The sequence below is a fragment of the Herpailurus yagouaroundi genome, unplaced genomic scaffold (genome assembly GCF_014898765.1).
Source record: "Herpailurus yagouaroundi ecotype Mexico unplaced genomic scaffold, PumYag 100, whole genome shotgun sequence".
Lineage (NCBI taxonomy): Eukaryota > Metazoa > Chordata > Mammalia > Carnivora > Felidae > Herpailurus > Herpailurus yagouaroundi.
In genome coordinates, this window is record NW_024412391.1 from 41,475,829 (window position 1) to 41,488,915 (window position 13,087).

Here is a 13,087-nt window from a genome sequence, read left to right on the forward strand (position 1 = left end):
GAACCCACGGACCGCGAGATCGTGACCTGGCTGAAGTCGGACGCTTAACCGACTGCGCCACCCAGGCGCCCCTGGACTTTGTCTTCTAATTGTTCCTAATTTGATACACATAAGCACCATTTAAAAAACATTTTATACCTGCATTAATTAAGGTAATATGTGGGAAATCAAAGAGCTATGTCCTGGGTTCGGAGAACATAGGGAACACACTGCAAAGAAGAACACTGCTTTCTGGCCTTGCTGAAAACAGCAGGCCAGTGTCTAATTAACGTGTATATAGAGGCTGGGTCCTGCCTGTGCTCATGAATTCCTTAGACCATGTTATCTATGGAATATTTTATCTTCTTCTCCACCCTGCTTTCTGCATCTGCTCTTTTACAGTCTTGGGAACCGCCTTGTTTTTCTGCATGCTTTCTACATGCAGCCCACTGACGTATCGCACAATGTTTCCCTGGATGTATGCTCAATAAATGTGGGAGCTCGAAAGCAGCTCAGGGAGACTTCCCTTAGCCTCTCTCTCACCTCTCTTGACTTGCATGGAGTCTTTCTTGAGTAATCCTTTCTGCTGACCTCAGCTTTGCCGGACAAAGCCGAAGACCGAACCCACAGCACAATATAAAAAACACAAATTATTTATACTGAGTGGTCAGGCACTCAGAGTATTTGAGTAGCAGAGGAAGCAGGAAAGGAGAGTTGCACAGGGTTTTGCTTCAGAATATTCTTATCTAGTTGGATAATGGAACCAACACACCTAAAGAACCAGGGGAGCACCGTGTGAGGTAACGCCCAACTTCTAAGACAGTTTTAGAAACCTTCCATGGGTAAGGAAGGCAGTGTCGGGTGCTAGATGCCCTGACTTGAATAAGGTGAAGTTCACGATTTAGTGAGGAAGGTGCTACAAGCAATAAACAAAAGACTCATCCAAAGAATGTCTAGTTCTCTTGGGAGTCATGCTTCCTATCCGTAAGTTCTAATTTGTGCGGTATTGTTTAGAAGCGCAGGTGTTTAGAGGTGAACTTAATGGCTGGGATTATTGTGTGGGGCAGTTTTTGAGGTGAGGTTCAATCTGGGCTTTGAGGAAGGGGAAGGGAAAAGGGCATTCCAAGTTTGTGAAAGAATCTGAACCACGGCACGGAGTCATAAAGTGTTTTCAGATTTGGAAGGCAGTGGCAGACAGGTTGCAAGAGCACCGAATTCAGAGGTCAAGGCTGCAGCCACCGGAGTGAGGAGGCTGAGGCAGGCCTTCATAGCCAACTGGGTAGAGAGAGTGGAAGTGAGGCAGAAGCTCAGGGTGTCGGAATTTCCTGCCTGAGTGACTGGAATAATAGTGACGCCACCTACGTAAATGGCAAAGCTTAAGAGGTGACCGAGTGTGGACTTGGGGTTTCACATGAAGGTAGGACATCTAAGAAGATCAGAAGGCAAGTAGGTCTGGTTGGAGCTCAAGACCACGATCCAGGTGAGCGGCTTGTACTTGAAGGTAACTTAAGGGCTGTCCACATGGGAGTCTGCTATCGCAGAAGCATCTGAGGCTGCTATCTGGACATGAATGAATTTAACAAGTTTGCAGAGAAGGGGGGTAGAGAGCCAGGTCTAAATCAGGAGGAGCCAGGCAGAAAGTCCGAGCCCCATCTGCCCTAGTGACTCACAAAACCTGGGGGAAGGTTTGGTCAGTGACACGTAACGGTCAGTGGAAAGGTAAAGGTCAGGGGGAATGTCGAAGGTGATCTCATGCAGAACTCTGAATCAAGACCTGACTTTTAAAACATCTAAAAACTTTTCAACAACTTGGACTGTCAAGCCAAAGCAGCAAGCCCTAAAATTGGCCGCACACTCAGTGTTAGCAAAGATGTGACAATTCTGTTCTCTAAAAAAAGGAGATGTGATTACACAGCAAACCACCTAAGTGTGATTTGTGTCTCCAGTCCAATGCTGATGTCAGACCATTAACACTCATCGATTCTTTCAGCCTGAACCATCCCTGCTACAAAGGCAGTATCTCCATTTTGTGCCTCTGGAAAGAATGATGGTGATGAGGACAGTGTCAGGGTGTGTGTGTGTGTGTGTGTGTGTGTGTGTGTGTGTGTGTGTATGAACGTATGAAGGGTGTGATGTGTGCTTGTATAAAGGGTCTCAGACATCTAACTGACACATGTGAACGTAGAACAAATACAAACACCAACTCTAGGACGGTTCCATTCCTACCTAATTGTTCATTTGGTTTCTCCATCACAGCCACTAAGCACAGATTTTCCAAGTGAACCTGTGTTTACTGTAGAAAAATAGAAGAGACAGAAAATGTACTTGGATTCACAGATTCTGGAAGAATAACACGCAGCAGACACAGCCTCTCGTCAGCTGGTCCCTCATGATCAGGAGGCTACTCTATCCCCTACCCATTGGAACTCAGGACAGATATTGAAACATGTTCTCTTTCTGAACACACCATGGTTCATCCTCCAGGAAGCTTATCTTTCCATGGCTCCCAAGTACTACAGAGGGCGGTGCTAAGGGACAAAAGCCGACTCTTCACACACCTTCTGATAGCACTGCTCCTGGTAGGTATGGAGAAGGCAGGAGATAGCTGGTCCTCACACAGCCATCCCTGGCAGTATTGAAGTTTAAGGGTTTGTGAGAACAAAACCATTGCAAAAAAGCTCCTAGGGTTCTGTGGAGAAAGTGCCCATAACTTAGAACAAGCAGAGAGCTCATACAGACTGACTTCAGGTATGGACAGGCACTTCCGTTTTTATACAGCAAGGGGGACAAGGGTGGTGGTTCTTCAATGTAGGCCACTTTGTTTTTTCTTTAAGATTTGCCCGGGGGTGCCTGGGTGGCTCAGTCGGTTAAGCGTCCGACTTCGGCTCAGGTCATGATCTCGCAGTTTGTGAGTTTGAGCCCCGCGTCAGGCTCTGTGCTGACAGCTCAGAGCTTGGAGCCTGCTTCGGATTCTGTCTCCCTATCTCCCTGCTCCTCCCCTGTTCATGCTCTGTCTCCCTCAAAAATAAATAAACATTTAAAAAAAATTAAAAAAAAAAAAAAAAAAAGATTTGTCCGGGGGGGTGCCTGGGTGGCTCAGTCGGTTAAGCATCCGGCTTTGGCTCAGGTCATGATCTCACGGTTTGTGAGTTCGAGCCCCATGTTAGGCTCTGTGCTGACAGTTCAGAGCCTGGAGCCTGCTTCGGATTCTGTGTCTCTCCCTCCCTCTACTCCTCCCCTGCTCGTGCTCTCTCTCAAAAATAAACATTAACAAAAGTAAAAAAAAAAAAAAAAAAAGATGTGCCCATATTCATTGGGTAACAGAGACACATATGCTCATCATAGTGATTGTTTCAAGGGACAGACGCCCACCAGAGGAGGTGTAAGGAGAGTTGGGGCTGTATTGTAAAGGTCCACCTTTCTCCAGGGGAGGACTCCCAGGGCAGGAAAGCAGGTCTCCTGAGCACTGGAAGTAGGAAAGAGAAAGTCAGCCTGCCGAGAAAGTTTGTAGATGCCCTGGCAGTTACACGGTTCCTCAGTGGGCCCACACCATCTGTTTTCTGTCTCTACCAGCTGTCTCTTCTCTCTCTCGCACGTGGCCCAACACGGCCACTCCAGCAGAGTCCACGTGAACCTTGCGCTCAAGGACCTACCACAACTTCACTTGCTTCTCTTCCTTCAATCCTGCTTCCCTGACTTCTAATTGGCTCAGATCATGTATTTAAAGAGGTGGCTGGTTGGGGCACCTGGGCGGCTCAGTCGGTTGAGCGTCCGACTTCAGCTCAGGTCATGATCTCGTGGTTTGTGAGTTCGAGCTCCACATCGGGCTCTGGGCAGACAGCTCGGAGTCTGGAGCCTGCTTCGGATTCTGTGTCTCCCTTTCTCTCTGCCCCTCCCTTGCTCATGCTCTGTCTCTCTTTCCTTCAAAAATAAATAAACATTAAAAAAGTAAAAATAAAGAGGTGGCTGGAGAGGAGGCCTCATGCGGGCAACTGACAGGAAGCTTCTCTGTGGACAGTGTGGTTTCACACACCAGCCATGCAGACCCATCTACCTGCAGGTATTTAATATCCACCAACAAGCATACAAGAGAGAAAACCCAATAGGTGCAACCCTACTTTGGCATCAAGTGATTTCGAAAAAAGTATGGCCTATTGAACGTGAACTTTTTAATCACACAGCCACTCACATATTAGGCATAGCAAACTCATCTATCTGTTCTGCATTTGTGGTTTTTCTGAAAACAGAATTAAAACCGGGCCAAAGAACAGAGCCACTGTGAAAGGAGCTAATGGTTCTAGAATGCTAGGCACACCCAGTGCAATGCCATTACAGAGGTCTTTTGATGCTTCAAAATTAATTTCTGTTTAGGTTTTAACCAGTTTTATAAAGATTTCGGAGCTAGGCTGCTTGAGTTTGTAGCCTGGCTCTATTCCCTAACAGCTGTGGGATCTTAGGCAAGGGGCTCCCTCAGTCTGCACCCGTTTCTCATCTGTAATCTGAGGATAACAACAGTACTGGCCTTACAGAGTGAGTAGGAGGATTAAATGTGTTACTGTTGGTAAAGGGCTTAAAATGATGCCTGGCAAACAGTATGTGTTCCACAAATGAGACTTATTATTGGCATATTCAATTCAGAAGTGCACAGAAAAATCTTTAGAAGATGTACTTGATAAAAAATACTTTAAAAATAAGAGAAGCACTTGATAAAATACTTTAAAAATAAGTTTATTATAACTAACGAATATAAAATCTGACAGATGTTTTCAAACATTTTTGCAAAAAAAGTAAAACCCTCCCCACAAGATACAGAGTAAGAAGTTGGACAGTTTTTACATGAACACCAAACATGAAATTCTCATTCACTGGTTGGTCCCCAAAGGCTCCAACACATTATATTCTAAGTAAAGGCCCATTAAAATGAACAAATCAACAAACTACTTGACACTCGCTTTCTACTGTCATTATGCTGCTCATTCAAAATGCTTTAGGACAAGAACAGTTAACACAAGACTGCATGTGACAGGTATTCAAAGTGCGTGGATCTATGAGACCATAAACACTCAAGATAAGAATACTGGGGATGGAATTCAACACCGACTTAAAAAATTAATCCAAGGAAATCTATGTACATTGTAGCCTTTGGCATCTGGTCTCATGTTTTTTTCCTTAGAGAGACATCATTTTGTCCAATCTACTAACCAGATTAAATCAACCTTAAATACATGTCTCATCTGACACAGATTGTCCACAGCCAATTTCACATGAGGTAGTTGGGCTGTTTACTGACATTCTAGTGAAACTGTCATGACACTGGGGACTCAGACATCAAACATGCCATGACACTGGCTCATCAGCCTTCTAGGAAGCAACAGAATACTTCTAGGTCACCCGTCTTGTCATCACTGACTCCACACGCACCTATGAAGAGACATGTACACAGGAGTCTGTGATCTCATTAGTTTTGCAAGGGGTGCCAACCGTCCCAGGGTGGTTGCTGTTTATAAAGTACAGGGAAGAAATACTGACCACATGACCACACTTTAAAATATATGTAATAGAAAGAACGGTGCTTAAAACAAGCAGGATCTCTTCCTTATGTTCTCACATAGCTTAGCTGAAAACATCTGTTCGCTCTGAAAGAGAAGTGATTAAAAAGGGCAACCAAAAAATCTTGCAAACTTTTGCATCACAGAGCCGTGGTATGTTTTTTCCGTTGAATGAAAGGCTATAGAAGAACAGCGGAGGAGAAGGATCAATGCATGCGTACCGCCAATGATCACTTAATCATGCCCTGGAGTGCCTTAGAGCAGCAGTGCGACGAGAGAAGTCATGCAAGTGGCCTCCATACACAGGACTACTGGCTGCAACAGGGTGGGAACCGGGAACGTTTACAGAGAAGGTCCGGCGAACAGTTTGTTCATGAAGTGCTGAATGGATCTCTAACAACCTTGTAACTGGTAAGCGGTCTTAAAATACGATTAGACAGCTACTGCGTAGTTTGTATGTCATTATTATGAAAGCCCTGAGTAAGCAACTGCAGGTTACAAAGGGACATCCAGAAGCAGAACGTATTTCTAAAGAAAGCCCTCCATATACACTTCACAGGGACACAAGACTTACTGTACACACTGAGGTTGTGCACAGACTGTACCAGATCACAAAGGGCATCTGAAGTCAGGCCCTCTAAGACCAAGCACATTAGCTCAGCTGACAGAACGATGGCTTAAAACATATTTTACTTACAAATTCTAAACCTAAAATGTAAAAAAGGTTGATGGTTTACCCTAAAAAAACCACCCATAAAACAGAATAGGGAGGCTGAAGAGTTGTAAAACCTAGGACTAAAACCTGAAGTAACTGATTTTAATCGATTCAGAAACGCACCATTAAGTAACCAACTTCTTGTGGGATGTACTAGTTTAAATAGAAAAGAAACATAAAAAGCTTTCAGAAAATTGCCTCACATCATCTCATATTGCTCACGACCCCCTGCCTCTCTACTGTCTTAAACGATATTTCTTCATCTATGTGATTTTCCTAATCAGATCAGGTCCCATTAATAAGAGACCTCTTACTCTAGCTCTTTTATTTCCTTCAAATTTAATAAAGAAAAGTGACTTTACTTACTGGCTCCTTCCACCTATTGTTCATTAAAAACACTGTTCCAGAAAGATAAAGTTGAAAGCATGGACTTTTTGGGTATATACACAGATGCAATTAATAATCAAAAAGAGATGCCCGCAAACGTTCCCGGCGGCACTCATCTGATGACAGGTCACTTTCCGCACATGGCGGTCACCTGCTTCACAGCTACAAATGGGACCGGGGGTTCTTTAAGAGGCTCCTGAATGAAGTCCAAGAGAACAGAATCCCCGGCGACTGGGCACCTGACTGTGGGCTAGGTCCGTAGCAGGGGCTCCACGTAGGTAGGAGTTAGAGGAAGCTGCTAAGGAATGGGGCAGAACAGCTAGAGTGGGGGGTGGCTCCGGTGCTCTGAGGGGGCACTGCTGGCTATCCCCAGTAACAGAAAGCGGCAAGGCTGAGTTCTGGAGTCCAGATATCCCTTATTGTGCAAACTGACATTTGAGGAAACTCTCTGTTCAGAAATGACATGCAAATAGTGATGACAAGGTGCCTCAAGCCACGACTTACACATCCTAATGAACACTGCCTTTCAAAGTCAATTCTCTGGGGACTCAGATGCTCGACCTCCGGAGAGCCCTGCTTCCAGAACTCCCTGCAGAGCTGGATCAAGAGCTGACAAGAAAATCATCTCCACCTCATAGTTGTAAGTTGGTTTGGTCCCCAAAAGGTATCCCTCCAACTTAACATTTTTCACCAGGATTAGCTATAATGAAGCAAATCTGCCTTCAAAGGACAAAATAATAATAACGATAATTGCCGGCATCGAAAGGAGTTTGTTCAGTTGGACAAATGTGTGTTAATCCCCCTGAAGTGTAAAGCCTGGCTTCTCCTGGGGGAGGATGGGGAGAGGTGTGCACGTGACGAAATTACGCGCACCAAGCACTCTGTTACGTTACTTATCAGCTTCTCCTAGCCCCCAGAAGACAAATTACCTTCTTCTTCAGGATCTCTCTAAAGGTTACTCCAAAAAAGGAACCCTAAAAATGTTTTGAGCAATGACGGCAAGGTGACTCCTCTGTCGACAGCATACCAATGTTTTCTCATCTCTCACTGGGTGAAAGCAAGCTTGAACGTCCCAGAAATCTTGGAGGATCATGCAGAAAAGGTCTCAACTATCTCTTCTTTGTTCCCATCTCAGACAGTACCTGCAGATTAGAACTTCAACTAGAAGCAAATGCTGTGTGTCCAGGAGGAAGCTCTGACTGTGCCAAACTGCACGTCAAGTTGCATTTATCACATAGTACGAGGTCCAATTTCCAGTTCCTTTTATTCAGGACCCTGCGAGCTTTATACATCTTGGGCACATTTAACAGGCTCCCGTGAGGAAAATACCTGTCAAAAACACTCCGCCTGTCTACGGGGGTGGGAAAAGGGGGAGTACAAAATGTACCTTATTCAAGACTCAAGCTATTCTGATCTGGGTTCCCAGGGATCCCAGATAATACTAAATTTCTTCTTCCCCGGAAAACCAAGTTATGGAAACCAAGGCCGTACCTACAGAAATGTGAAATGGCCACGCCGAGCAGCTGTCTCCTGTCTGTGTGTATCCAGAGCTTGGGTGGCGAGTCCGAGGCACGCGCCGTGTACCCGCACCCTCTCCAAGAGACCACATGGGCTCACTGGGGGTGACGGGGCGGCAGCAGCTGCTCCGAAGGGATACTTACAGTCTCCCGGTGGCACCCCCTTGCAACAGCACAATGCCTAAAGTGCCTTCGTTCAGGGTTCGAGCACAGACTGGCTGTTGCTTTCTTTTTCCCTCTCGGGAGGCGACGGGGAGGGCAGGAAGTCCGAAGTAGCCTCCGGCTCCTCCGTCACAGTCGCACTGACCAGAGGAGATCCACACTAGCTGCTTGTGGGGGCAGGGGAAACGACACACAGGCCTTGGCAGCTGCCAGTAACAAGCGCTAAAATACAGAAGAAGCGATACCATTTTAGCACCGTTTCCCCAGCCTTTAAACATTTGTTTTTCTTTAAGCGTTTTCCAGAAGTCCTCACGTAAGTTGCATACCTGCTTCATTAATCCGAGCTAAATAAATGCCAATCCGTTTAAAGACAGATAAAAGACAAAATCAAAACCCCTCCCTACACGAACCTCCGCCTAAGGAGAGGGTTCTCTTTGTCCTGGAAGAGAATCACCTGGGGCTGCTCAGGTAGCATGCACCTGTGCCCTTTAAAGGCCCTCACCTTCTACCCTGGGGCACTACCTTCCGCTGGACCTTCTCTTCCAGTTGCTAGAAGGAAGCAGCCTCTGGGGGGGAAGCCTCCATGACTTTCCTCCCACGCCCACTCTTGGCAGTTTGGCCTACTGGAGACCCCTGGCGTCACACGCTTTCCAGGAGAACGCCTACCCAGGGTTGTATTATGCAAGATTAAATCCTACCTTTAAACTCTGATACAGTCTTAAAGCTGTAAAGACAGCTTGCTTTGCACTATTGGTGATGATACCAAGATTGATCAGAGAGCACATTCAGAACCATGGTCCCCGATGCGATGCTCAAGCCTCATGGCTGGGCGCCGATGCTGGTTCAGTTAAGAAAATGGTGAGTAGACTTGCTCTACGTCTCACCCTCCCTTTAACTATTTTATTTCAATGAAAGTGTCTTCCTCTTTGGAAAAGAAAGGACACACCATTTAGTTCATGCAGAAGAGTTCTGCAAACTAGAATTTAAACTAGAATTTAATCTTGTAGTTCTTCAACCCTGGGTGCACAGGAATCAACTGGAAAGTTTATTCAAATGTAGGTTCCTGAGTCCCACCCCCCACTACTCTGATTCTTTAGTAGGTCAGGGTAAGGCCTGGGAATTTGCTGTTTGAAGAAGCAGTCCATGTGATTTTGATGCATAGCTGGTCCAGATCACACTTTGCAATCATCAGCTTCCTCTAAGTAGAAGCTATATGCCTGTGAGTAAACTCCTCAACCTCTACATCTTACTTCTGAAATGGGTAATAAGCCCTAAAGTCTGAATGTCACAGTTTCACTGTACTGTCTGGTTCCGATGGTGCAGGGGAAAGCATGCCGGCTAAGTGTGGGCACTAGATAGGGGTCATCTTGGGTGACCTGTCACATCTCTGCCAGACTGTCCCCCTGCTTGGGGTCAGTCCACACCACTCACCCCTTCGGAGCCACAGTCTCCCCCCCACGGACAGGGATGGCACTCCGTGTTTGTGTCTTCCTCCTCGACACTGACATGCCCACACCAATGCCCCAAACACCTGAACTACACAGGCGCTTCCTGACCACAGAGCCGTGGGAGAGAAGATTCTCTGAACGTCTAGGAATACCAACTCCACATTTCAATAGCTTCAACAAAGGGGCTTAGCCTTCCCCCCAATTTTTAGTCTAAGTTGATCGAAACACTGGCTATGTGTTACAGTCCTTGCTACAGAACTTGCTCATTTTCAGCTGGGGCGTGAAAGGTAAAAACAAAACACAGTACTGACAAACTCATTTGTCAAATCTGCTCTTATAACTTGCTGTTCAATTCTAATATAACAGCTATGATTTGGTTTCCAGGAGGCCCTTTGAACTGAAATATATAGCACCTTGATTTTTGAACACACAGAACACATACGCATTAAAAAAAAATTATATATAAAAGCACTAGGCTTTGCCTCCTTCTCTCCATCCCACCAAGTACGGGGCTGGAGAGGGTCGAAGCTGCTGCTGGGAATGAAGCAGGGCAACAAAACACGTTAGCAGACTTTATTCCCTGAAGGTAGGAGGCAGCGCGGTCCTGCAGACGTCATACCACCTCGTCAGACTCCAGTCCGTGGACCTCGTACAAAGTGTCCAGTATCGCCAGCTGCTTTTCCATGGCAGGGAGGTAAAGGCTGAGGTCCCTCTGCATCCCAACACTGAATGCTGCTTTCTGGTGGTCGCCTTCCTTGATGGTTAACGCGGCCACAAAATCTTCATAGGACGGAGCCGCCCTCAGAGCTAACTGCAAAAGAACTGCCCGTGAGAATCTGCACCACGTCTCTTGCTCTTGCACGCTTTACGCTTATGCATGAGCGCATACGTGCACACACACTCACACACATACACGGAGATGAGGGGGGTGATACTACACCCTTCCAAGCCACGGGCTCTAAGAAAACAAGTATGTACTTGGGCCGTCTTGCGGATGAACGATGCCAACAAATCAGGGAGTGCTGAGGGAGAAGTTCTGAGAAAAGCTTCCTTCTCATTCACAGCATGATCCAGACCGTTCCTTCTGAATGCTCAGAATCCACCTGCGTGCATGCTGCCCCCCCAGGCTTTGTTCCCACGTGGCCAGCCTTCCAGGGCACCTCACTCTCCAATTTGTGTCCCATCCGTATGTTTCTCTGCCTATCCCTCTTTCCCCCGACATGGAAAATATTTCCTCTGCACCCGTGACGATTTTCTCAGAGGGAAGGGAGCTACCCCTGTTGGCTGCTTGTACACTGATGCTGTAATGTATCTTATCCCACTTAATCTGTGTAAGAATCCCGTACTGTTTATAGCCCTAGTTTACAGATGAACATTATAGTGCTAACGAGGGCCAGGGCCAGGATCTGAACTCAGGATCGACTGTGTTTTTTCAACCATGCTGCCACACCACACCCCTTCCCTGATGGAACAGTTCCTAGGCTCTGGATGGCTCTCTTCCTTTCGTAGGCCAGTTATTCCCTAGGGTTGCCAAAATCTGCTGGCTGGATCCACTGGATTGGTTCCGCTGAGATCTCTGGAGACTTTGGAATCTTCAATTAATTACGCTACACTTGCTTTCCTGAGCCTTCTTATTCTTGACAAGTCTTTGAGAATAAGCCCCACTCCCTTTCTGCAATTGGAGGCTGACTGGCATTATCATGCAGTGGTTACAGCACAGGCTTGGGTGAAGGAGACACGGATTCAAATCCCAAATCTTCCCACATTATTAGCTCGAGAAATTTGAGCAAGGTGCTTAACCTCCTAGAGCCTGCGTTTCCTCTGTAGAAGAGGGCTGGTACCACTTTCCTTATTTGAAGAGATTAATGTAATATGTACAACATGCTGAGCTCACTTTCTGGTACACACCAAATACTCAAATAATGGCAGAAGTACAAGGGAGAGAGCAGAGAATGAAGGGAAGGCAATTATCTCAACGTAATGTGAGAAAATCTCCTGGAGCTGAAGGACAGGAGCCTCACATTTAAAGACCTACCCAGCACTCAGCATAATGAATGAAAAAGACAAAAGGAGAAGGTCATGCAATTTTAGAATGTGAGGATAAAGATCCTGGAAGCACCCTGAGGGATGAGGAACAGTCTATGTAAATGGAACAGGAACTCATTAGACTCTACAGTAGTAACAGTGGAAGCTGGAGGACAACAGAGGAAGCCTTCAAAATTCTGAGAGAAAATTACTATTAACCTAGAATTCTATACAAGCCAGAGCATCACTCTAGTAAAAAAGGGCAGAATAGGGGCACCTGGGTGGCTCAGTTGGTTAAGCATCCGACTTTGGCCCAGGTCACGATCTCATGGTTCGTGAGTTTGAGCCCCCCGTCATGTCGGGCTCGTTCTGACAGCTCAGAGCCTGGAGCCTGCTTCTGCTTCTGTGTCTCCTTCTCTCTCTGCCCTTCCCCCACTCATGCACACACTCATCCTCTCTCTCAAAAATATTAAAATGTTAAAAAAAACATATAAAAAAAAGAAGGGCAGAATAAAGACATTTTCAGGCAGGCAGGAATTCAGATGTTTAGCTCCCTTGTACCATTTTTCAGAAGCCACTAGGGGACGACACTAAAACAAGGGATTAGATCAAGAAATAGGAGGTAACAGAACTTAGGAAGCTAGTGTGAGATGGGGATTCTGTACAGAAAAACTTGTAAGGAAGAGTCCTAGGGCACACAGCAGTTCAACAGGCCTGAACAACGAATTAAGATTGGCACGGAGTTTAGAAAGTTCTGGAAGGGAAGTCTCACGGAAAAAAACTCAAGACCTATAGTAAGATGGTATGGTATATCTGTGGGTTCAGAATGGTGGTGATTTGAGAGATTTGATGATGCAAGGAAAATATAAAAACAAAATTAAAAAAACCCATACAATTTTGGCTCATCTTTATCATGTTAACTTGTAATATAATTATATTGGCAAGGTGGAGGGAGGGGAAGTGAGGTAGTGATAGCAAGGTCTAAAGACAGCTAAATCCTAATCTATAACAGAAAGTCAACATTAATGGCTAAAACTGATAAGGCCAAAAAGAACAGTAAACATTTTTAGGATTACAGAGGTACTGGAAGAGACAGTCACAGTAGTTGAAGGTGGCAGCCTCTTTGGAGTAAGTCTGGGAAGGAGGGGACAGAAGGCAGGGGCCGCTATTTTTTGTTATAACTTTTGGACTTTTGATAAAAAAAAAAAAAAAAAAAAATTAAGCCCTATGCATGTGTATTTAGGTACAATAAAATTTTTGAAATGTTTCTCCAGAGTGGGGCCCCAGACTATGTATCTCTCCAAA

General features: G+C 45.7%; 1 protein-coding gene across 2 annotated transcripts in view; it reads right to left on the bottom strand.

Annotated features, from left to right (window-relative positions):
- Window positions 1-4,691: 4,691 nt before the first annotated feature.
- The window catches only part of PLEKHA8 (pleckstrin homology domain containing A8), a 61,599-nt gene continuing 53,203 nt past the window's right edge, over window positions 4,692-13,087 (bottom strand). Inside the window, exon 14 of one of the 2 annotated variants that reach the window (XM_040472351.1) lies at window positions 4,692-10,568. In XM_040472351.1, coding sequence (XP_040328285.1) covers window positions 10,371-10,568 — 198 coding nt within the window. In that variant the 3' untranslated portion in view covers window positions 4,692-10,370. The remainder of the gene's footprint in view (window positions 10,569-13,087) is intronic. The other variant, XM_040472353.1, reaches the window with a different exon arrangement.